This window comes from Miniopterus schreibersii (assembly GCF_964146895.1).
Source record: "Miniopterus schreibersii genome assembly, chromosome: 17".
NCBI lineage: Eukaryota > Metazoa > Chordata > Mammalia > Chiroptera > Miniopteridae > Miniopterus > Miniopterus schreibersii.
The window spans coordinates 43,863,666-43,887,450 of NC_138117.1; the positions used below are offsets into that span (position 1 = coordinate 43,863,666).

Consider the following 23,785-nt stretch of genomic DNA (forward strand, 5'->3'; position numbering starts at 1 on the left):
TACCGTGACCAGGGACCAGGAGCGGATGAGTTGCGTGTCACGGCTGAGGCTCTGCCATGCCAGAAGGCTCTTCATGTCCACATGCAGCTGGTGCCACAGCGAAACCAGGGCCTGGTGCTGGGCCTCTAGCCTGGCAGATCAGGGGCTCAGTCAGAGATGCCCGGCACCCAACCCTGCCACCCACTCCAGCGGAAAGACCCCAGGCCACCCACCTGGTGACTGCTTCCTGGGCCTCTGGGTTGGGCGGGGGCACAAGGAAGCACACAGAGGGCACGGTGGCCTCGCTACCACAGCTGCTGACCACCTTCCAATGGAATGGCTGCACAGGGCCCACCAGCTGGCACTCATCACCCTTGTGCATGGTCACCTGGGGTAGCCAGAGCTGTCAGTGTGGCCATATCCCCACCCACCCAGCCACGCCCCACCCAGCCATGCCCCTCCATGTGCAAGCCCTGCCATCCACCAGCTCACCTCCACCTGCTTGTAGTCACACACAGCCAGCAGTGGCACATGGCCCCGCACGGGTTGGGCTGGATTACGGGGCTTCAGCTGCACAATGGCTCTGGCCCGCTTGGCAAGGCCTGAGAGGTGCCCCCTATACTCATTCAGCTGGTCTTTCTCGTCCTGCAGGGAAGGGGCAGCTCAGAGACCAGCATCCAGCACCCAGGCATGTGCCTGGGCGACGGTCTGTGAAGACCCACATGCCCACCTCCTGCAATGAACCACACACTGGGCACCCCCACCCTGAGATCAGGGGTCCTTCCCACTGCTCTGCTATGGGGAATGGGCACTTGGAAGTAGGACACATGACCAAGGCAGGTCCCCAGGGCTTGACCTCCAATGGCTCCCACTGACTTGCCTTCCTTCCTGGTCAGGACTGAGTGCCCTCCCTGTCCCAGGTCCTCCAGGGGACAGACCCCAGCTGCACTCTGGTCCCAAAACACCTTGTCCCCTCTACCCTCCCAGTTCACCCACTTCTCCGTATTCAGCTCTCCAAGGGGCCAAACCCACCAAGGACTGACTCAGGGTGTGGGTCAAAAGTTCATCGTGAAACTGCCTGCACCTCTCATGGCCAGTGCAGCTGAGGGGGCCTCCTGGACCCCCCAGCCTTCGCTGACCCTCACTCCTGAGCACAGGAACCCCAGCCAACAGAGCCTCTGTCTTTCTCCTCGATCACTTCCCCCAGCACTTCCAGAAGCCTGGGGCCCCTCCTGGGTGCCCCAAATCTGCCCCAGGGCATGCCACCTCTGCCCTCTTCAGTCCTTCACTGTACCTGCCCCAGACATCAGGCCCAAGAACCCATAGACCAGGAAAGGGCTGAGACAAAGCAGCTGACCTGGGGCTCTTAGGGGGAAGGGTACCAGCTCTGGCCAGAGATGTGGTACCATTGTGAACCCTGCCCCAGTCTCTCAGTCCCCCACACCCATCCAACTGTGCTGATGCCCCCGCTCTTCACCTCCAGAGGGGCCTTTCCAAGCACCAGTGCTGCCCAGATGCCACCACCTCTCCCGGACCCCCCCCACTCCACTATCTGACCTACCCCGACTCCACCCTCACACCTGTGCAGCCAGTTCACCTGGGCATCCTGCAGCAGGTCCTCAAGGCGAGTGACAGTGATGGAGCGGTCACAGGTGTACTTCCTGCGCAGTGTTTCCTGCAGCTTCCTCAGCTGCTGCTCAGCCTCCCGCACATCTGAGAAGAACTGCACAGCAGGAAGGGGATAAGGCTATGCTGAGGGGCTGGGAATGAGCAAGGCAGGACAGGGTGCACGGGCACAGGGAGGGGCGGCACACCCCTAGTGGTGGTCTAGGGCTCCTCGGGGGCCCTCCCCTGAGCGGGTATGGGTGGTCTCACCTGGAAGTAGGCAGTGTTCTCCTTCAGGTGAGCCTCAACACAGCAACACAGCTGTAGCATCCAGCTCCACTGGGTCTGCAAGGCCGCCTGGAAGGACTGCAGCACCATGGTCCCTGTTAGTTTCCAACCTCACAGCCTCCAGCCCCCTCAGGCCCCAGTCCCCACAGGCCCCAGTGCCCACAGCCACCACCTCCACTGTGGGCCGCGCAGGGTGGTCCTCCCGCAGCAGCCGGTCCCCAGTGTTCTGGATCTCCTTGATTTTCTTTTCCTTCAGCTCCAACTCACGCATCAGTGCCTGGCACAAGGGCGGCAGGTCTCAGGGGTGGTGTCGGGCCGTGCCCGGGTCTGCCGGTCTCCCGCCAAGGGCCACCTAAACCCCCTGTACGGCCTGCAGCTGGGCCTGACCCCCACCACTGCGGGCTGCCAGCCTGGGGATGCACCGTGGGAGGGTGCGGGCGCCTCACCGAGTAGCTCTCCTTCTTGGCGGCCATGTTGGCGTTGCGCTCACTCCAGTCAAAGCCGACCTCCTCCTCCTCCTTCCCACTCAGCCACAGCAGCTCCTTGGTGGCGGCGGCCACAAAGCCATGCAGGCTCTCCAGGGACCGCAGGCGGGCCTTGGAAGAGTTCTAGGGCAAGCAGGCACGTCAGCAGGCCGCAGCCCGCCCCCGCCCGCCCCCCGCCCCCGGGCCCTCACGCACCAGCAGCTTGGCATACTGCAGGTCCAACCGGCCCAGGCAGTCGCGGTAGGTGCCCCTGAGGGCTGGGGAGAGCTGGCCCTGCAGGACACGAGGAGGGTGAGGCCTTCGTGGCCCGGACCTGTCCAACCCTGAGGCCCACCCCACGGGCACCCATTCACCTCGTCGGTCCGTGCCCGTTCAATCTTGGCCCGGAACTCCTCAATGGACTGGTGCAGGCCACGGTGGCTGCCCAGCTGCGCCTCCACGCTGGGCAGGTCCACACCCCACTCGGCACTGTCTACCCGGCGCTGGTTGTCCTCCACCCAGACCAGAAGGTCCTGCAGGTAACGCAGAGTGGAGTCCTCGAGCTCCGGGCGCCGCTGCGTGCTCTGCAGTGTCACTTGGGTTACCTGGGTCACGGGGGCCGTGACACCCGCCTTCAACCGAAGGTTGTACTCAGTGCGAATGGCCACCAGGCGCTCATGCAGGCGGTACACCCTGGAGGCAGGGGTGAGTCAGGAGGGGTGAGCAGGGAACTGGCTGCCCCCAGGCCCCCCAGTCCCCACACTTGGGGTGGGGTGCAGCCAACCTGCGGTACATCTGTTCGCCCTGTGGGTGCCGCCCATCCTTCAGGGCCTGCACATCATTGAATAGCAGCCGGATCATGCCATCTGCCTTGTCCAGGTCCCGCTCCACCTCACCGGCCCGCTGTGGTACCTTGCCTGCGGCCAGCAGCCGAATGTCCTGCATGGTGATTGCCAAGACTCAGACCCCCGCCCTGACCTTTCCCCTTCCATCCTAGTACATCTTCCAGATGTGCAAATCCCCAGCCCTGGCTCTGGGGGGGGTGGGGGGGGAGAACCAGGATCCAGTCCAAAGGCCTCACTGGGTCCAAGCAGGCAGACCCTTCAAGGCCTCATCCAATGCTCCAGGGCCTCACCCTCCCCACCACACCCTCCCAGCAGCAAGCCCTCAGGAGGGCCTCTTCGGTGTCCGGCATGGTGCCCAGAAGCCAGCTCAGCCCAAAGCAGTCAGAGTTGGCCGCACACCAGGAAGGAGGGGCAAAGCTGGGGGCCACTGGAGTGGGCGTGGCAGGTTCAGGCTCCTCCCCCCATCCCTGCTGCCTGGTGCCCAGTCCCACCCTGTCCCCTCCCCCTCACCGACTGCAGCAGGGCGTCGGCCTGGTTCAGCTGTTCCTCGCACAGCCCAGCCTCCATCTGCAGTTTGCTTACGATGCGCTGAAGACACTCCAGCCTACAGCCCAGCACCCACAGGACCAACGTGAGGGGATTGCCCTCAGGCTCCCAGCGCAGAGCAGTACTGTGCTTCTCCTGCCCTCCCCGCCGGCCTGCAGCCCACTGTCCTGCCGTCAGAGTATGGGTTTCCCAGCCTTGGGGGGAATTTCCTCCCCATGCAGTGACTCATCCTCGGGTGGCTTTCCTGCCACCACAGGGCCCCACCCGACTAGACTAACCGCAGCCTCCCCAACCCTAGCACCGCCCACCTCTCAAACTCGTTCCGGAGCTGCTTTTCCCGCTCCAGGATGGCGACGTGCAGCTTCCCCCACTCCTTCTCCACGTCCAGCGGGTGGTAGCCAGGTGGCACCTTGAGCTGGCCTGCCTGCACCGCCCCCTGTGATCAGGAACCAAGCTCAGGCCTGGGCCAGCAGAGCAGTGGGGGTGTTGAGCTACTCAGACCTCCAGGCACCCAACCTGCCCAACCTGGAACAGCCCTGGTCCCCGAAGCTTAGGAGTGAGGCCAGGCCCCTGGACAACCTCACTCACCTCCAGAATGCCCTCTTCTTGCCTCTGAAATGCCCCCACTCACCTCCTTCTGGACCTGCACTCACCTCCAGGGACTGATAGATGCCCTTGGATCGGTTCTTGTCAGCCTCCTTGGCCGGAAGCTCTGTCTCCTTAAACTTCAAGAACTGGCACCACAGGATCTGTAGGGACCAAGATGTCAGCAGCCAGGTCTGGGCCCCTCGGCAGGCACAGGACCCCAGCCCGAGCTGATAGGCCCACCTCAATCTCCTCGAAGCTGGAAGGAAACTTGCGCTCCTCGAAGGCAGCTGTGTGGTGCCGGACCCACTGCAGCAGGAGCAACACTAGCTCCCGGTACTCCTGCCAGCGCAGCTGCAGCTCCTGAGGGCAAGTCAGGGCTGTCAGGGCCATGGGGCCGGCAGGCCCACTCCCACGCCCACCGGGGCCCACCAGCAGGCACACACATTGGCCTTCACCCCATCCTGCGCGTCAGGCACACGGGGCATGGCATCATACAGGGACGAGACGTATGTGATGATGGATTTCTCATCAGGCTGAGGGACGTCCACGTCTGTGGGAGAGGAAGGTCAGAGGGCCCATGCAGGCAGCAAAAGAGGGGGGAGGGCAGCAGCACGGACACACCTTCAGGGTCCAACAGCCGGGTCACTCCCAGGTCCCGCTCAGCCACAGAGAAGGCCTGGTCCAGGTTCTCCAGGTTGGTCTGACCATACACCTTGTTCATATCGATGAGCATGGGCCTACGGAAAAGTGGCCAATGGAGCGGGCAGGTGGGGAAACAGGCAGTAAGACAGGTCAGCACACAGACCCTCCCTATATCCCAGCTCCACACTCACCCTGAAAAATACACTGCCACCCCACTGGTGCCCAGCTGTGCCCACACAAGTAGTCCTCTGTACTTTGGGCCCTATCCCTGGCGCTCAAGAGACCTACAGTGGTCATAGATGCAGGTGGAATACACTGAGCAAACAGTGCCAGTCAGCCTGGGCTCCCTACAGCCACCCTGTCCATCAGGCCCCAGGTCCTGGGTGGGGGCTGGGGCCCCCTGAGGGCCATCCCCAGTATGGCCTGGCCACCCAGAACCCACGTGGGGCAGATGCTCATGACTGTGAGAAGCAACAGCCCACTGGCCTCTGGCTTTGAGGAAACCAGGGTGCCCATGGAAGGGCCCAGAGTAGGCGTGCAGGGTGTGGGCAGGGCTCGGCCCGCCTCCTCCCAGCGCGGCAGGCCGGCACAGCACTCATCCCCGCGGGCAGCAGGTTCCTGTTCATGGAAAACACCCCTCCACTACCCTCCCTGCCCTGACTTGTTTGAAGTCACCCAGCTGGGCTGCCCCAGGGCACCCCGACCCGCAGCCTCTCGTCTGACCCCGGCCACGTACCTGTGCCGATGGATGATGGCATTGAAGAGGCGGCCGTCACGCCAGCTGGAGGTGAAGTTGTCGCAGCGCAGACCCTGGTAGCCCTCCACCATGCGCTGAGACCACAGCAGCAGCTTCTCCTTGGCTGTCATGTCCTCGGACTGCCCACTCACCTGGATGTCTGAGATCTGCCCAGAGCGGGCAGGAGGCAGGGGCTCAGCCACACCACCCACACTGCCCCATGCCCACAACCCATGTCTGTGGGCAGGGGCAGCTCCGGACCCAGTTGGGATAAAAAAGCCACCAGGCCAGCAGAGGACGAGTGGGGCGCCCGGGGCGCCTCTCACATCAGCCGAGCCACTGGGACCCACCACACTGCAGCCCCACAAGCCCAGGCCTTTGGCCAGCAGCTGCCACAGAATAAATCAGAGCCCCAGCCTCCACTACAGACACATGGTAGATGCTCTGGACTCCCTCAGCTAGGGAGATGGGGCCTGGAGCACATCCTGAACCCTGCAAGTTAGTGGAGGGGGCTCAAGAAAAGCAGCTGCAGGCTCGAGCTCATCCAGGAAACCAGGCCCAGAAAAGGCTATCTTGGTGGATGTAGGGCCATCAGCCCCCTCTCTGGCTGCAGCCTGGGGGTAGGGTCCTTAGGTCTGGGCATGGTATGCCTGGCAGCCTCAGCCTGGGCATGCTAGGGCCATGGTACCAGCCTGGCCCTGCACACAGTCCATTCCATTTGACTGTCTGTACACCCGCCTGCCTGTCAGCCTGCACAACTGTGTGACTCAGCTGCCATGCCAGCAGGGCTCTGCCTGCCCAGCTTTCAGATTTGTGGCTTCCTGTGCACCCCAGTGGGCAATGGATGAGTCAGCCAGTACAACGGGTGCTTCTCCAGAACCTTCCCTAGGCAGGCGGCTGTACCAGCAGGGAATGCATTCCTCTGGAGGGAGGTTCTGCAGGCCCTGCCCAGACCCAGCCGGAGGGCACAGGATAGGCAGGCCTTGGTGAGAGGCCAGGGCCCTCAGGCCAGTGAGCTAGCATGAGCTGGGGTGGGGGCTGGGCAGGGGCAGCAAGGCGGCTCTAGGTGCCAGATACCCCGGGCCCCAGCTCCAGGTCTGTCCTGGAGACTGCAGCAGCAGCAGAGGCTGATGGGCGGCCACTCTACCTGGAAGTGCAGGATGATGGTCCAAATCAGGCCGAGGGTCAGCTTGGGATTGCCATCCGCGATGTCATCGTTCCTAATGTTCACTAACTTCACCTGCAAACAAGGAGCCCTCAGTCCTGCCCACAGGCAGCTGGGGAAGGGGGCTGGGGCCCAAGATGGGGTCTGGAAGGGGCGGGCAGCCTCACCTGGCGATGTCGGAGGTAGTCCAGGGCAATCTGCACATTCTGCAGCTTGTGGAAGCGCATCCTCCCCTTTTCTCGGGGCTGTAGGGGGTAGGCGATCAGCATCCGCAGAGCAGGGGCACAGTCCCCACCCACCTCAGAACCCCCAAGGAATCTGTGCAACTGAACCAAGGGTCTTCCCCAGTGTGGCAGCAGCCCCTCTTATCCCTGGCTCACCCTCCCCAGCTGCAAAGGGGGCCATAGGCCTACAGGCCAGGCCCAGCAGGGGCTTGGGAATCCAACAGCCAGGCCCAAGCTGAGGGAAGGAAGGAAAGGGCTGGGGAGGAGACAATAGCCAGGAAGCCACGGGTGGAGGGCAGTGGCATTGGGGGAGGGGTCCTCCTGCCAGGCAGGTCCCAGGCCTGGCCCTGGGCAGTACAGCAGGCGGCTTGATGCACAGCCATCTGCCCACCCAAGTGCCAGGCACAGGTTGGGTCAGACTGGCTGCCAGCTCCAGGTGAGCTGGGCTCCAGTCTCAGGGAGCCCATGTGCCGTCATGACCAGCAGGCACAACCACTCACCAGGCGCGAGCTCCTGATTATGTCCCGCTCTCTTTGCTGCCCAGCCAGAGCAGGGCAAAGGGTAAAGGGCAGAGGTCAAGGTTCAGAGTCCAAGCAGCAGAGAAACCAAAGCAGAGTAGAGCATGAGATTACTGTATCAGGGTTTCCCATGAGGAGAGCAGCAGGGCCATGCGCCCACAGTGTGGGGTCAGGGCCACTCCCAGGCTGGCCGGACACTGCACCAGAGGCCCTGTGAGGCACAAGGCCAGGCCAGGCAGAATGGGCCTGTGGGAAAGGCCCCAAGGAGGGAAGGCAGGCAGGGTGTCCAGGTGAGGCAGGCAGGGCCACAGGGGGCTGGTGGGCACACGTACCAGGCTGTCCCCTGATAGCACCTCCAGCAGGGAGATGAGGTTGTGGCCATCACGGAGGTCTTCATACAGATCACTGATGTGCCTCTGGGCCTGCAGGGACAGAAGGGCTGGGCTGGCCACACATTCCCAAGAGCCAACAACAGGCCCTGGCGGGGGGGGGGGGGGGGGGGGGTATTGACTACAAAGGGTAAGAGGCAGGGGGCCCAGAGAATATGCCCCAGGGCTCAAAGAGGCACCTACCTCTGCCCTCCAGTGCTACAGGGCAGATGAGGAGAGACCAGGAGAGTCCCGGAGAAGAAGGAAGAGGAGGAGACAGGAGGAAGCAGAGAAAGACAGAAAATCATAGGTTTGAGATGAAAGGTGAGCTCCCAGGCCTTCAGGACCCTGCGGGCAGGGGAGGGGCAACTTTGGGCAGGGGCAGGCAGCTCTTGTTTTGCCTGGAAGGCCAGGGGCACCCTCTTTCACTTCCACTGGGTCTCTTCAGTCCCTGACCATACACAGGCACCCACCTTGATGAGGTGCTTGTTGACCCACTTGGTGAAGGTTTTCTTCTGCACACGGTCCCGCTCGTCTGGGAGAGACAAGGCCAGGTTACCTGAGGCCTGGGAGAAGCCTCCAGAACCCCCAGGAGGTGACCACCGTGCAGATACAGTAGCTGGCACCTGAACAGGGCCTCAAAATCACAGAGACCTAGCACCCCCCACCAGACTCGCAGAGACCAAGGTACCCAGGCCCAGCCAGCCCCGTCCAAGGAGGGAGAGCACGAGGAAAACAAGGTGCCAGCTGTTCAATCCCCCTATTGTCTCCCTCTAGAGATGGGAGGGTCCAGAGCCGCGCCCAGAGCCCAGAGCACACAAGTCCCAGCCTGCCCCATTCCCACACGTGCCTCCTGGAGACCTAAGCATAAGAGGTCCCCCGCCAGGACCCAGACCTGGTCAGGAGGGTGGCAAGGGGGAGCCTCGTCCTCCCAACAGAGTAATGGACCTTCTCCAGGGCACAGAGAGCCCCCTACCCACTATGGCCCTACACCCAAGGCCCAGAGGCCACTGCCAGCCTTCCCAACATGGGCTAGCCCTCTCCCTGCTGGGCAGCTCTGCACCTGGGCCAGGACAGCACACTACCCAAGGCTCCAGCCCCTGCCTGAGTCTCTCCCCCAAATTCAGACCCTCAGAGCCTGGGTCCCAACCCCACCCAGAGCCAGGCTTCCTGCCACAGGAAGTGGGCCCTTCCAAACTTAGCCTGCCCTGCCCAGGGGGGGTGCCCACTACCTTTCTTGCCCTCCGAGGCCCTGAGGACGGCCAGGTAGAGATTGTCCTCCGAGCTGGTTCTCTTGTTACCCAGGCCCTGAGGCTCTGGCATGCGGAGCCGGTGCTGAGACATGGTGCCACTCCCGCCCCTCGGCACTTGGTCCCTGGCCCCCGGGTGCTGTGCTCTGAAGCCCTTTGTGCACACAGGCGGCTACAGCTGGTTGAGCATACGGCTCACAAGCTCAGCAGCGAGTTCAGCTCCCAGTGAGTTGGTTTGGCCACTCCCTGCCCACAGTACTCTCCAGCACCAGTCCCCGCCCCAAGAGCCCCACCCCACCCTGCCCACCCCCCAGAGGGAGTGTCCCGGCAGGAAGAAGACAACCCCTCCCCCACGGCCCCACCCTCTGCCGACAGAAACAGGAAGCCCAGGGGTTTCCTCACCCACCCTGCCCGCAGCAGCCCTAGTGGGGGACGGTGTGAAGGGACCTGGCATTTCACTGCATACTGATTGCATCCCCATGGCAACCCCAAAGGACACCCCCAGCACAGGGAGTGGGGCCTGAGTATGGCTGGACCCAGGGTACCCCAGTCCAGGCCTCACTTCAGAGAGCACAACAGGCTTCAGGCCCGCTGCCCTCAGCCTGCCCACCCTACCTTCTGGAGGGACTCCCCAAACTGAGTGACACCTGGCCTGGGGAGAGCCAACGGCCCATCCTTATCTTACAGCCCCCTAAATCACACTTCTTCATACACCCACATGCCCTGCCATGTTCCCAGCCCCCTGCTGGGCTCTACTCTGCCCTGTCTGGGCACTCTGGTTCTGTGCAGGCCTGGCCCTTCCCGAGCTGCCCACCAGGCACATCCCAGAGCAGTGCCCCTCTGCAGGCAGAGCACACGGAGGGCAGGAGCAGCTCATAGCTGAGTGTTGACTCACCAGGCAGGACAGCCCAGCCAGAGCAGCAGGAACTCTGCCTCAGTTGGGGGGAGGGGGCTGGGGGCAGCGGGGAGCACTCAGGTGGGGCCCCGCCAGTGAGTCAGGGCTGGGGAGGGGGCCCACACCCCCACCCCCGCCCACTGCATGGTGACTCACTAGAAAGGAAGCTGCTCTGGGGCAGTGGGCGCAGGATGGGTGGGGCTGTTTGCAATAGGCAAGGCTCACAGATAGCAGCTATTAAGGATTGTAAAGGTGGAAGACAGGGCAAAGGGTGCAAGGGCCCAAGGAGCTGCCTACAGCCAGCACTGGGCACTAGCAGACCACCAAAGGAAAGAATGCAGGGCCCAGACCACAAGAATTTTCCAGTTAGAGCATCTGGCTTTATGTGACCCAGCTGTGGGCCACCCCCCCCTCCCCCCCAGCACTCAGGGCCCAATTCCGGGAACAGCTCACCCCACCCCATCCCTGCTGCCCCTCTGTGGCCACAGGAGGGCGCACAAACCCTGTGGGGTGGGGCCCAAGACTGGAGGAGCTGGCTATGCACCCACCTCTCCTCCATGTCTTAGTGGGTTCCTTAAAGGTGGGGAGGCCCCTTTGCACCACAACACATGCAGGTACACTTCCTCCACACCCTCACCTGGAGATGCTTGGCCACTCAGTCGCCCCCACAACCCCACCAACATCAGCTCTTCACCCTCCTGAGAGAGGCCAAAGAAAATCCCAAATCTGACGCCACTGGTCACTGCTCCCAGTACAGGACACACCCAGAACTCACAGCCCCCAACACACCCACCTGCCCTCTCCCCAGGTTTGGAGCCTCTTTAGAGGACCCCTTGACCTAGCAGCAGTCTAGAGTTCAGGAACTTGTACTTAGCACCTGCATGATCTGGGTTAGTCCAGCAGTAACAGGAAGGCAGAACCCTGTCTGCAGAGATAGGGGGTCATTTTGGTTAGGGAACAGATACCAGAGGCCCCTGGGAATGGGTCAAGAGGGAGATCAGGAACTTCAGAAGCTGGAACCCAGAGGAGTCAGGGCCTGACATCCAAGACTGGTGTTGAGCCCCACCCCAACCTCTTCCCCAGCCTTCTCTCTGCCACTGAAGGGCCTCCACAGGTGTGGGGGGGGGGGGGGCGAGTGGTACAGCCATCCCCCTGGAGGTCCCCCTCCTCTGAGCCCTGGGGTCTCAGAACTCATCCTCTCCCTTCCTCCACAGGCCCTCCCTCCTAGCCCTGCCCACTGCCCTGCCCCTGACTGTAGCTGCTCCCTCCCCAGTCCATCCTGTTCAGAAGCCCAAAGCTACAGACATCCCTTCCCAGTCTGGCCCAGCCCCTGTGTGCCCCCCCCCTTAGGCCACTGGCTGCAAGTTCAACCAACCCCCAGGACACATTGCCCAGCACTGGCTCCCACACATGTGCCTGACCCCTGAACTATCCAAGGGCAGCTGACTCTCTGGCACCAGCCCAGTATCCCCCAGAGCTGCCCAAGGCCCTCTGCAGAGCATCATCACCCCTTTTACAGATGTGGGAACTAAAGCTAGAGGTCTCACAGCTAGTGAAGATGTGTCTGGGAGAGGAAGCCCGTAGACAAGCGGAGAGCCTGAAAGCCAAGCAGGCCCAGAGCCCCGCCCTCTGCGCCTCCTTCCCTCCTCCCTCGTCCAGTTTGCCAACTGCCCCAGACTGCCAACTGCCCAGGGTCCAGAATCCAAGGCCAGAGCCCCGCAGCCTGTCCCCGCCCACCTACCCCCACTCCTGAGAAGGAACCAACGGGGCCCAGGGGACGTCACCCCGCCTTCCTCCCAGGTGTTTCCGGAACAGAGCGTAGGGGCGGGGCTGCACCTGAGATGGGCACCACCCCTTCCCCACGCCGGGCAGCCGTTCTCGGGGGGACTGGTGCCCCCTCCTTGGCCACCAACCCTCATAGCTGCACCCACCTACGCAGCACAGTTGCCGGTAGAGGTAGCCCCTGCGGACGCGCTCGCAACCCCCGTCCAGCCAGCACAACCGTTCCAACAGGACCTCCTGCGCGGCGAGGGCGCCGCCCGCGCCCCGCGCGCCCGCCGCAGCCATGCGCCCGGGCCCCTGGAGTGGCCGCCGCGCAGGCCCCGCGCAGCGCCTCTGCTCCCCAGGCCGCCGCGGCCGGGCGCAGCTCCACACCCTCCCCCGCCGCCGCAGCGGGCAGGCGGCCAGGCCCGAGGAACCTGCCCCTGGTGGGGTGCCCCGCCCAGCGCAGGACCGGAAGCCGCGCCCCCACTTGGAAGGAGGACCCTGCTAACCCTGGGGCCTGGGGGGCAGGGAAGGCAGCCCACGCGGACGAAGGGCCTGGGAACTCAGGGGCTGCCCAGGGGAACGCCCAGGAGACGGGAAACCCCTGGAGGAGGCTCCCAGCAGGATGCGCAGAGAGGCTGGGGAGTGGGGGGAGGGAGTAGGTGGCTGAGAACAGCCCAGAACAGGACAAAGACACCAAAGCCCAGGGCACTACGGGGCAGTGGAGACAGGGAGCAGCCATAGTGGCCGAAGAGGAGCCCTTTCCCCACTCGGGGACAGGGGACAAGAGTGGGCTGAGGGAGGGAGAGAGGGCCAATTCCAAGGGGGAGAAACCCTGGCCTACGAATTTTACTGACCACAGCTGAGTCACCAGCCACTCCCCAGCCCCCCAAACCACGCCTAGAAACCCAGACCTGACTCAGACCTCAGGCCCAGTGGGTCTGACATCCAGGGTGTGGCAGAGCAGGCCTCCCAGGGGGCATCCTGGTCACCCCCACGGAGGATGAGCCCCTGCACCCCAGGGTGTGCTGGGCGCAATCTTGAGCACAACTTCCAAACCCCTATTGGGGCAGTCCCCTGGCCGGAAGCCCAATCCCCACAGCCCTGTGCACCCCCCCTCCATTTGCTAGAGTGGAGGCAGGCCCCGCCCTGCCCCTTCCTATGTTGAGTAGTGCTGTGCTGGGCATGGTTGCCAACGGCTGCAGCCCAGAGTGGGTGACTTTGAGCGGGGGGAGGGCAGAGTGCAGCCTGGCTGCCCGCCCCGAGTCCGTCCTGGGCACTGGCAGAGGTGTCAGGCACCTGCCTCAACTCTGCAGCTCAACTTCTCACAGTGGGCGGGACCTCAGTCCTGGGCAGGAACCTTTCCCAAAACCTGTCCCAGGAAGCCTGCACCTTGGTTTCTGTGTTGACAGTTACCTGTGCTCACTGTGTCCCTAGAAGCTGGGAGGGGCCTCCCTCCGAGGGGGTGCTCCTGCATTGCCCATGTCTCCCCCCCCCCCATTCAAGAGCCCAGCTCGTCTCTCTCCACGTGTCTCACCCAGGGAGGCGGGCAGGGTCTCCTGTGCAGGGTGGGAGGCAAGCTACTGACTGCTTTCTGACTACCACGTGCTGCTGCTTAGCTCAGGGACAGGAAGGGGAGGGAACAAGGAAATGCAGGGGTGAAAGGGAGGTGGCCCATGGCCCCCGCCCCGCCTCCGGCCCCCTTTGGCTAGGGCGGTGGCCGGTGACAGCGGCCCAGGGATAGCCAGTAGCAGCCAGCGGCTTACCTTTACCTTGCTCATCGTGTGCCCGCCGGCGCCCCCTACGCCACTGCCACACGGCGGCCAGGGTGATGACATGACCCACCACCACCAGGGAGGGAAACAGGCTGCCTGAGGGCTCCATGGCTCTGGGGCCTCAAGGCTGTAGGCAGAGCAGCAGAGCTGCCCTTCCGAAGGCTGCGAGAGGCCAGCAGCCCCCTCCGTTCCCTGCGTGAGGGCGGGCCAGGGGGTGCAGGGACCAGGGACCGCCCTGCCTGCAGCAACGCCCTACAGCACTGTCTGCCTGGCTGAGACTAGTCCTGTCCCTGCACCAAGTGTGCTCCCACCGTCTCCTCCTCCCCTCCCCTCCCCTCCTCCCTCCCAGTCACTGGGCAGCGTTCCCCACCCGAGGCTGTGCCCAGCCCAGCTCAGCTGTCCCTGCGCACAGCTATCACGCTCAAGGTTAGCAGGAGCCTTAACCCCTGCCTACCCACAGCCACACCCGCTGGGAGGAGGGGCCTGCAGCGATGCATGGGTGACTCTCGGCCAAGATGAAGCACCCCCAGCACAGCCTAGGTGGCCTCAGCATGGGTCCCCACCCCCACCCCCACCAGGAGGGTGACCCAGGTGCCCAAGTACTCCATTTTGCCTCCAAGGGTGCCCTCTGGTGACAGCTGCCAGGCACCAAAGGGGATGCATGCCAGTGCCCCAGCCCTCACTGGCCCCAGGCTTACAGATGACCCAACGACACTCAAAGACAAGTGCCCCACAGAGTCCCAAGGCCCCCCACGTGGGACAGCAAACAGGGCTGGAAGGATGGGGGCGGGGGATGGCCTGAGATGGCAGACTGTGTGCAGGGAAACAGGACAGAGCCCTGGCACTGGCCCCCCGCCCCAGCTAGGCTCTCACCTACCTGGCACGACCTTCATTGGGGACAGCAGCAGGAGCCCTTGGGGCAGACAGGAGTGGGTGTGGGGTGTGGGAGGGTCACAGGCCCCCTCAGAGGCTGCAGAGAGCGGGCAGTGGTGGTGTCGGGAGGGAGGAGGGCACAGGCGTGCGCTGTCAGCAGCAGCGTCTGTGTCCATGGGGGAGGGGAAGGGTGGGCAGGGGGCCCGAGAGATATAAATATCTGAGGACAAGCAAGGCCTGTCATCTGTCCAGACTTAGAACATGACGTGTGCAGAGCGAGGGCACTGGGGCCCACAGCCGTCACAGTCCAATCCAACTGGGTGGTGCCCACCAGCATCACCCCCAGGCTCCCATAGCAGTTCTAGTAAGAAGGCTCCTGGCCTAGCACTGGCCCTATTGAGCGAGCACACACAACCCAACCTGAGCAATAGTGGGAGTGCACTTGGAAAAGGCCACACAGGCAAGGGCACCCCTGCACAAGTCACAGCACCTGCCCCCAAGCGACAGACAGCCTCCCTAAGGCCATGCTGCCAGCCAGAGGCCAGGGCAGCCCATCGTCGGCAGTACCCTGCAGGCGGATGTGAAGAGTTCCCCCATCAAGGGGCTGTGCCTCCCTGCCCCAGGCCACTCCTGGTGTCCGCCACTCCCTGATCCCACCCCAGGAACCCCAGCTGCTTTGGTCTGTGGAAGGCCTGGGGCCGGAGGTCCTCGTCAGCAGGCAGGCCCACGCCACATCCTGGACTGACCTGGACCTCAGTGTGCCCGCAAAACAGGATATGGGGGTCACAATCCTGGCCCTCTCCCCCCAGGCCCCAGCAGACAGAGAGAGTTGAGGACAAGACACAGGTTTATATGGCCTCTGTGGCACTCCTTGTCAAGAGAGGCCACCTCCTTGTCAAGCGCAATCCTATTTAACCCTCACAGAACCCTATGAAGTGAGCCCTGTTCTATTACAGCATCAGACGGATGAGAAGCCAAGGACAGAAAGGGTGAGGAGCTGGCCTATGGCACACAGGCTGTGAGTTGAGCCCAGGAGTCCCCTCTGGCGTGCCTGGCCAGCCTGCAGCAACACACAGCAGACCACACTGGTCCTGTGACCACTGGGCTAGGAGCAGCCTGGTCCATGCAGGGAGACCCACCCAATGCTTCAGAAACTCATTCTGAAGGGAACTGGCCTGCAGCGGCCAGCTCTGTTGACTGGGGAACCTCAGAGGAAGCCGTGGGGGGGGGGTTAGGGGGCTGGCACCAGCTCAAGGGCAGTGGGAAGCCCTCTACCACCCCACAGAGACCTGCGATAGGGCCAGACACCTCTATTCCACACCAGACCCTCCTTGGGCAGTTCTGAGCAGAGGCTGCACTCATCCTGCACCCTCGAGTTCCAGCCCCTCAGGGCCCCAGCCACAAGCTGTCTGGGAGAGCCCAGCCCAGTTGGAGACCTGGGTCCCCCTTACCCTGCATGCCTGCGGCCCTGCCAGGCCCTACCCTACCTTGGCCCAGCTGAATCAGCTCCTCCATGCTGTACCTGTCCATGGCAGCTGAGCACAGGCCAGGCCTCTGGGAGCCCGCAGAGAGGAAAGGAAGGGAGGCAGGAAGGAAAGAAGGGGTGGAAGGCAGAGGAAGGGCTCCCCACCCAGCTCTGGGAGCCCTGGCTCCTCCTCACAGCCACCCCTTAGTCAGAGGGGAGCACAGCTGAAGCCCGCTGACGGAGTCAGACCAGCCTGGGTGGTGCAGTGGGCCAACCTGCCCATTCCGAGCCCTCTGAGCCCTCAGGCATAGCTCCCAGAGACCACCAGTGTGCTGTCCTGCACGGCCCAGCCCACCCCCTCCCCTCCTCTCCACAGCCCCCTACCCTGGACTTCTTCAGCACCCTCATTCCCTCAGCTCCCAAAGCCGATCCTTCCTCCACACATCTCCGAAGACCAGCTGGGCAAATGTGACACCCGTGTCCCTGCCTCTGTGGTCCTCCTCCACTCATTGCCCTTCCCACCCAGCCACTGCAGGACCAGGTAAAAGGCAACCCTAGTTCTGCCATAACCCCTGTATCTACAGGTTTCCTGCAGTACACACATGACCCAGAGGCACAGCTAGGACTAGACCCTAATGTCTGGCAGCCACACCAGGCCCTACTCAGGCACACAAAAGAGCAAGGCAGCTCTGTGTGCTGACACGAGTCCCCTAAGGATGAGGCTGTGGGAAGGTGAGGTGCACAGCAGGTAACACGCACACGTGCCCACTGCTCAGATGGCACCATTTCTCTATAAACGAATGGGTTCATATAGATTTTGGAGCCAGGCAAAAGTGTTGCTTTGCAATGTAAATGAAATTCATACATAAAAACCTATTCCCCACACAAAGCAAACCCAAACTCGGAGCCATGGCCACATCCACTGAGGGCCATCCCACATCCTTGCCTGGCTGCCACCAGGCCTCCCTCTGTCCTTCCCTGTGCTACGCTGCTCTTGGCCAAGCAGGTTCCTCCTCATGGGTGAGGACTCAGCTCAGGGCACCTCCTCAGAGGGGCCCTCCCTGACTGCTCCTAAAGCTCCCCCGTCATCCGGTTCATCCCCAGATGGTGGGGGTTCCCTGGGCCAGGGGCTCAGTCTGGGTCTGGCTGGTATGTGGGTGACAGAGTTGGCAGACACCTTCCCACACTGAGGAGCAAACCACCAGGGCACAGGCTGGGAGCATGTGTGACTGCCCTGCACTGTCCATGGCCCCCCGGGCAGTCCATTTGACGGAGGTCATTCTGGGGAACAGTGCAGTTGGCTCCACAGGCTCCTGACCTCACCCTTCTGCCAACTTGAGAGGGGCGATGCGGTGGGGAAGGGATACTGGGGCTCATTACTTGGCCATCCTTAAAGTTCTGAGAAGTAGAGGTTCCAAGAGTCACCAAAACTGCCTCAGCCCAAGTGTGGACCCATCACGACCCCTGCAAATGACTGACGAGGAAGCACCACACCACGCAGAGTGGCCCTCCGGACCCGGGCCGGCCCTAAGGGACGCAGGGGAAGGAGGGAGCCCACACCCGGGGCCCTGACTCAGCCCGGGGCTGGAGCTCATTTCCTGTTGGAAACTCTGAGCTGCCACCACTGGCGGCTCGGCTGCGGCTACAGCAAAGAAGGGAAGGCTGAGTCACCTCCATCGGGGCTGGGGGTGCCCTCTCCCTGCCCACTGTGGCCACACCCAGTCCCCCTCCTGGCCCTGCTGCCAAATGCCTGCCAGGCAGCCCAGCAGTCCAACCTGGAAGGAAGGAGAAAAAAGGAAGGAAGGGCCTGAGATCACCACACCAGGACCCGAGAAGAGGGAGAGGGCTGGTCTGCAAACCACTGAGGGCACAGGGGTGCGGTGAGGGGGAAGGCCGCCCAGCGCCTTCATCTCCTTATAGGAAACACTGTTGCCCCATTGACAGGAGCTGGAGAGGCCATGGGAGATCCAGAGGCGGCCCCTGTACCTCACAATCCCACCAATCCGCCCAGAGGGGCCTCCATGGCACAGCCTTAGTGGGTCCAATCCAGACAAGGCCAGTAATGGGGCTCTTGCTCAGCACCATGGGCCAGTACCTGGATTCCATGACCCCCATTCACCTGGCAAATTCCTGCAACTGGGCCAGCCACATTCCATGCCCCCTTCCCAGCCCCTCAAATATCAAGTTCCTCCCCAGGTGTCAAGACACAAAGAGGGAAGCCAGGGCTGAGTATGCCTTATACTGGGGGCCCTGGGCCACCCCAAGTCAGCACCAAGGCCACTGAGTGCATGGGCGAGCCAAAAGCTGCATAGGACACATGTCATCTACCCACCTGGGTCCTGTCAGCACAGGTGCTTCGGGACAGAAGTATGTTACAGAGAAGGGCCACAGTGAGGGGTTGCTGGCAACCCCTGGGACAACAGGACCTGTCCCATCCTCTGAGATCCAGCTCCCACCAAAAAAGATCTGCCTAGACCTTGGGCTGGGTCCAGCGCCCGCCATGCCCTGGCCTCTGGCCTGCCAGTGTGCTCCTACCTGGGGTCTGCTCGTCTCCCCGACCCAGGGCTGCCCCCTAGGCCATCGCCAACCGCAAGCCAGCTGAGGACCCAGTCACAATACTACATCTGAGCCACAAAACCACGTGGGCAGAGGTCACCCACACTGGACAGAAGCAAGGTTCAGAAAGGTCAGGTAGGTTGCCCAGCCACACTGCTGGACAGCAACTACACCTCATCCATCCCAGCACCTCCTTTGAACTCCTCCTCCTGGTACAGAGAGGGCCTAGGGGCAGACAGGACACTGGGTAAGGGAAGCATTAGGGAGAGGGGCAATGCTGTGCTAACAGCTGGTCCTGCCAGTCCAGGGCCACAAGCACCACTCCTATCCCCAGGGTGTGCCTGGGGATGGGCTGGCAGGGGTCCATGTGCTCCTCCTTGGCCTAACCACCCCAGGTCTTCAAGCCAGGAGGAGGAGCCACATAGTCCAATACCAGGGCACCCAACACCTTCAGGCAGAGAGCACACCACCTGCTGGTGTGAGCAAGGCCCCCTCATGTGCTACTCCCACCCCCAGCCCACTCACCAGGCCTAGGCCACAGCACCCCCTCCCATTCCCCATGACTGGGGCCAGGATGCAGCTGACCTGTGGCTGGGGCAGGCTCCGGGCCAGGCCTCGCCAGGGTCCCAGAAGTGGTGGCAGGCACAACAGGGGGCTCAGGGGCCCCCTCCCCAGGCTCCTTTCGGCGGTAGACCCTCCGCTCCTCATGGACAGGGTCCTCAGCTGGCAGGTGTCCCCGCTTGGGCCGGCAGCCCAAGGTACCCTGCATGGCCTGCATGTGGTGGGTGTGGCGCCCTGGCATCACCATGGCAACAGGACGGCGCACACGCTGCAGAGAGGCAGGCACGATTTCCGGAGGCAGGTGCAGGTACTGGCGCAGGTGGGCCACGCCCTCGTTGGTGAGGTACCAGTAAAAGTGGCGCCAGGTGAAGGTCTCCCGCACCAGGCCTCGTGCCCGCAGGGAGGCCATGGCACGCATGACCTGCAGGTTGGTGACGCTGGGCACGTGGGGGTGCAGGCTGCGGGGCCGCGGGTCCTTCTTGGCCACCATCACCCCCTCCCGGAAGAGCACCTCGTAAATGGCCCTCAGCTGCTCCAGGGGCATGAGCATGCCTGCCACCATGGCTGCCGAGTGGTAAGTCCAGGGCACGGGTAGGGCACCAGGAGGAGGCCAACAAAGCTCTTCAGCAATGGGAGCAACAGGGGCCTGTGGCAAGCAGGCAGGCAGGCCTCTGTGCTGAGTTCAGGGGCCTGAGCTGCGGACTTGAGGCTCTGGCGCCTGGCTCCTGCGATTCCTGATTCCTGCCGGCACTTGGCCTGCCCACCGCCTGTGCGAGCCTCCCGCCTCCCCTCCCTCCAGGCCGCCCAGGCCGGCCCCCTCTGACTCAGCAGCATAGTGGGCCCCTCCCACCCACAGCCACAGGGCCCCTGGAAGAGTGGGGAATACCTCGAAGTAGCAGCCACCACCACGGCAGCCCCTCTTCCCTCCCCTCCCAGTCCACCCAGCTCCAACATCAGAAATTACATTAGTTTCTAAACACTTCCCTCAAGGTTCCTCAGACTAGGGGGAGGGGGACAGGAGTAGCGATGGACCGAGAATTTCAAAGGTGGGCAGAGGGAAGTGGGGAGCAGAGGGCAGGAGGGACCTCAGACCACAAGGTTGTGGTCTCAGGGTTTCATGGGCTCACAAGGATCTAAAGAGGGGTTCTGGGGCCATCTGGGCCTGGGGTACCTGAGGCCTGAGGGAGGACTAGGACTGGGGGGACTCGAGGTCTGAGGGGAGGACTGGCGTTCTGGGAGCAGAGGACTGAGGGGAACTGCAGGGGCAGCTGCTACAGCACATGGACAAGAGGGCTGTGGGTGCCATTGGCTGCTGTCCATCAAGCAGTCCCACCTCCAATGCCAGGTCTGGGACAATGGCTGCCCTATTTAAAACTTCCCAGGCCAGATCAAAGGCAACCCAGGAACATGGAGTCCCCTGGGAGCAGGGTGGGGGGCTCTGAGTGGGGCCTCTATCCATTCCCCGCCCCCAGGCGAGCTGTTGGGAGGCCAGAAACTTTCAGCAGCCACAGGAAATCAAAGTCACCAAGTCCCTGCCACCCCAAGCCCGGGGCCCCTGGCACCATGCAGACACCCCACCCTGAGTGCCTGCCTGTGAGCTAACTGGAGAGATGCTGGCCAGAGGAGTACACACTAGCAGAGAGGGTCAGGGGTCCAAGTGAAAGGGGGACCAACCACGGGGTGGGGGAAGGGGTGGCAGACTCCACGTGAGGCCCTGGTGACCCCCATCAGTCACCTCCAGACCCCATGCCTGATCTCAACCATGGATATCCTGTGCCACCCACATCCAATCCAGTACTCCACTCGCCAGGGCTGCGCTGCTTCCACCCACACAGACCCACACCCGGATCTGCACCCTCCCCCATCCCGCAAGCGGACACACCCATTCCCACCAAGCTCTGCAACCCGGGAACTGATTATAAATAGGGCGGGGTGGGGGTGCTGAGGTGGGAGGCGCCAGCGGCTGCAGCAGCCAAGAGGCAGCACGTGGGGCAGGCTTATGCAGCCGTTGCTATGGCACCACAGAGCCTGCAGCAAACACTGCGCGTGCGAACACACACACACACACACCCACACACACACACACACACACACACACACACAGGAGAGAAGAGTCGTGGCAGAGGCGGCGGTGGAAACTCTGAAGGCACATCCAAGTGTTCCCACAGCCCTGCCTGCCAGCTCCCCGCGGCCGCTCTCGCCCCCCACCTTGCCCACTCAGCAACCAGCCAGGCAGGAAGGGTGCCAGCCTCATGAGGACCAGCTCCCGGAGGGTGGGGCTGGGGCTCAAGGAAGAAGCACGCATGGTCAGGAGTGGGCAGCGCCTGCAGACCCTCCTGCCACTAGGGCTTTGGCTTCTGGAGCCTACCCCAGCTGTGTGTCAGGCCAGTGGCCCAGCCCTGTACCCAAAGAAAGCCCACTCTCCTGGCCTGTCCCTCCCACACAGACCTCCGGTGGTCCCCCCTGCCCATCCCGCAGCCCCGTGACCTCCTCTCCTCCACAGCCGCCCCACACATCCCTGCTATCTTCCTGGTATGATTCCCCGACCTAACCCCCCGAATTCCTAAGCACCCCACCAAACCAACTCATGCCCCCCTTCCCAAAATGATTCCAAGCCACCTCCAAGGCCCCGCAAACACGTGGACCTAGGGTCTCCTCTCACTACACAGACCTGCAGGGGTATGTCGCCAGCCCACTTAGCGCTGCCACACCTGTGCCATCTCCAGCCGGAGGAGGCAGAAGCTGGGGGCTCGGAACGAAGGGGGCGGAGCACGGCGGGGAATCTCCGTCCCTCCTCCCTCCCTCTAGCCCAGGAGTGGGGAGGGGAGGGGAGGAGCTCTGAGCAGCCCGGAGCAAGAAGTTCTGGGCCTGCCACGCCCCTCAGGGCCAGGGTAGGGGCACCACCCCATCCCCCCCCACCCCGGTGGTTGGGCTGGAAGAATGCCCCTCTGCCCCGCCCCCACCCTGCGGACCGGCAGCCGCAGGAGCTGATTCAGCACAGGCCGGGCCGGGGCGCGCGGGCAGGGCGGCCCCCCCCCAGGACCCTCCAGGTTTCCAGAGCAACAGCCCCGGCCCTCGGGCAGCCCCAGGCTCCCCACCCCTGAACAAAGAGCCGCAGTGTGGGCTCGCCCGGGCCGTGATCCCCAGGCCCAGCCCGCCCACGCCCCCGTCGGACACCGGCGGCGGGTGGCCGGCGGGACCCGGTGCTCCGCCGAGCCGGAGGGGGGAAGGGGCCGCGCGGCGCCCAGCCGCTCCCACCTCGCCCCGCCCCGCCCCGCCCCGCCCCCGGCTGCGAGGCTGCGGGCTGCGCTGCCCGCCAGTCCGGGCGACCGCACGCCCCGCGGTGCCGCGGCGGGCCGGGGGCAGGTCTCCGAGGCTGCAGCTCCGCGTCCCCGCTTTCCCGGGACGGCAGACCTGACTGCCGCCGGGGGGCTGCGCCCAGCCAGAGGGCACTGCCCGGCCCAGCGTGGCCCCGTCCCCGGCCCGCACCTTTGAGGGAGCTGATCTCGTGCTGGATGGCTCGCGAGGGGTCCATGTCTCCGGCGGCGCGGAGTCCAGCCCCGCACCGCACCGCCCAGGCCAGAGCCGCAGCCGGGGGCGGAGTCGGGAGGCGCGGGGCGGGGCTTGCCGACCGGGGCGGGGCCTCAGCGGATCGAAGCCGGCGGGGCGGGCGGGCGCATGCTCCCAGCCGTGCATTGCCCCCACCCTTCCAGCCCCCCAGCTCCCTGGGCCCGGCCCTACCAACTCCAGCAGAATCGCTAGGCCCACACGCGCAACCCTGGCACACGCCACAGGCCCTCAGAGGGCCCTCTGGGCGCTCCTGCACGTGGCTGCCCTGGCCTCGACGCCACCGCTAGTCACTCCCTGCAGAAGATACCCATTGGTCTGGGCCACCCAGCACCCTGGGCGAGGAGGGAAGGTGGATCCCACCAGGGCAGGGCTGCAGGCCTGCCTGCGGCCATGCCCCAGGACCCTAGACTAGCCCGTCATCACCACGATTCATGTCCCCACCTCCCATGCCCCAAGCGATTCTGCCCCTGCCCTCCACTGGCACCCTCCCCCACCTACATGCTCCTGTGCCACCTTACCCTGCCTTATGACCGAAGATGCCCTCCATACTCTGACTCCTAAGATGTCATGTCCATCTGGTCTCCAACCTGCACCCCAGCCTCTACCTCTCCCACTCAGCACTTCACATGTTGGGATGCTCTGTGGCTGCCACACCACCTACCAGCCTCAGGAAAATCCCCTGGAGCCCGGCCGGGGGTAGCTCAGCAGTTGAGCGTGGACCTGGGATCCAGGAGATCCGGGTTCGATTCCCGGTCAGGGAACATGCCCTGGTTGCGGGCTCCATCAATGACTCTCTCATCATTGATGTTTCTATCTCTCTCTCCCTCTCCTTTCCTCTCTCTGAAATCAATAAAAGATATATTTTTTAAAAAAAAGAACAATCCCCTGGAGTCGACCCGACAGCCAGACCCACAGGTCTGATAGCTCTGCCTTCCAGTCTGTCCACCTGTCACCATCTCCACTGCCACCACTGGTCGAAGACCTAGCACATCCCTTTGCAGGGTCCCCTCCCACCCCTATCACTGATGGGGTCAGCCTCTTGAGCCACAGGAGTGGGCTGCGTGTCACTGCCTGCCTGCTGGGGACAATGTCTGCACTGGCAGGGTGA

At 63.5% G+C, this 23,785-nt stretch overlaps 1 protein-coding gene across 6 annotated transcripts in view; it reads right to left on the bottom strand.

The window, feature by feature from the left end:
* PLEC (plectin) overlaps positions 1 to 23,785 on the bottom strand; it is a 51,307-nt gene that overhangs the window by 14,399 nt on the left and 13,123 nt on the right. The window contains exons 1-22 of one of the 6 annotated variants that reach the window (XM_081116482.1): positions 22,597 to 22,708; positions 8,442 to 8,503; positions 7,933 to 8,022; positions 7,026 to 7,103; positions 6,841 to 6,933; positions 5,694 to 5,860; positions 4,937 to 5,052; positions 4,759 to 4,865; positions 4,556 to 4,675; positions 4,381 to 4,476; positions 4,036 to 4,163; positions 3,692 to 3,785; positions 3,121 to 3,275; positions 2,711 to 3,029; positions 2,553 to 2,630; positions 2,319 to 2,480; positions 2,045 to 2,149; positions 1,855 to 1,950; positions 1,577 to 1,702; positions 472 to 624; positions 213 to 367; positions 4 to 130 (exon numbers count right to left, since the gene is read on the bottom strand). In XM_081116482.1, the coding sequence (XP_080972608.1) occupies positions 4 to 130; positions 213 to 367; positions 472 to 624; positions 1,577 to 1,702; positions 1,855 to 1,950; positions 2,045 to 2,149; positions 2,319 to 2,480; positions 2,553 to 2,630; positions 2,711 to 3,029; positions 3,121 to 3,275; positions 3,692 to 3,785; positions 4,036 to 4,163; positions 4,381 to 4,476; positions 4,556 to 4,675; positions 4,759 to 4,865; positions 4,937 to 5,052; positions 5,694 to 5,860; positions 6,841 to 6,933; positions 7,026 to 7,103; positions 7,933 to 8,022; positions 8,442 to 8,503; positions 22,597 to 22,642 (2,673 nt within the window). In that variant the 5' untranslated portion in view covers positions 22,643 to 22,708. Of the gene's footprint in view, positions 1 to 3; positions 131 to 212; positions 368 to 471; positions 625 to 1,576; positions 1,703 to 1,854; positions 1,951 to 2,044; positions 2,150 to 2,318; positions 2,481 to 2,552; positions 2,631 to 2,710; positions 3,030 to 3,120; positions 3,276 to 3,691; positions 3,786 to 4,035; positions 4,164 to 4,380; positions 4,477 to 4,555; positions 4,676 to 4,758; positions 4,866 to 4,936; positions 5,053 to 5,693; positions 5,861 to 6,840; positions 6,934 to 7,025; positions 7,104 to 7,932; positions 8,023 to 8,441; positions 8,504 to 9,200; positions 9,442 to 12,044; positions 12,132 to 13,649; positions 13,844 to 19,131; positions 19,851 to 22,596; positions 22,709 to 23,785 lie in introns of those variants that run through there. The other 5 variants (XM_081116477.1, XM_081116480.1, XM_081116479.1 and 2 more) reach the window with 5 other exon arrangements.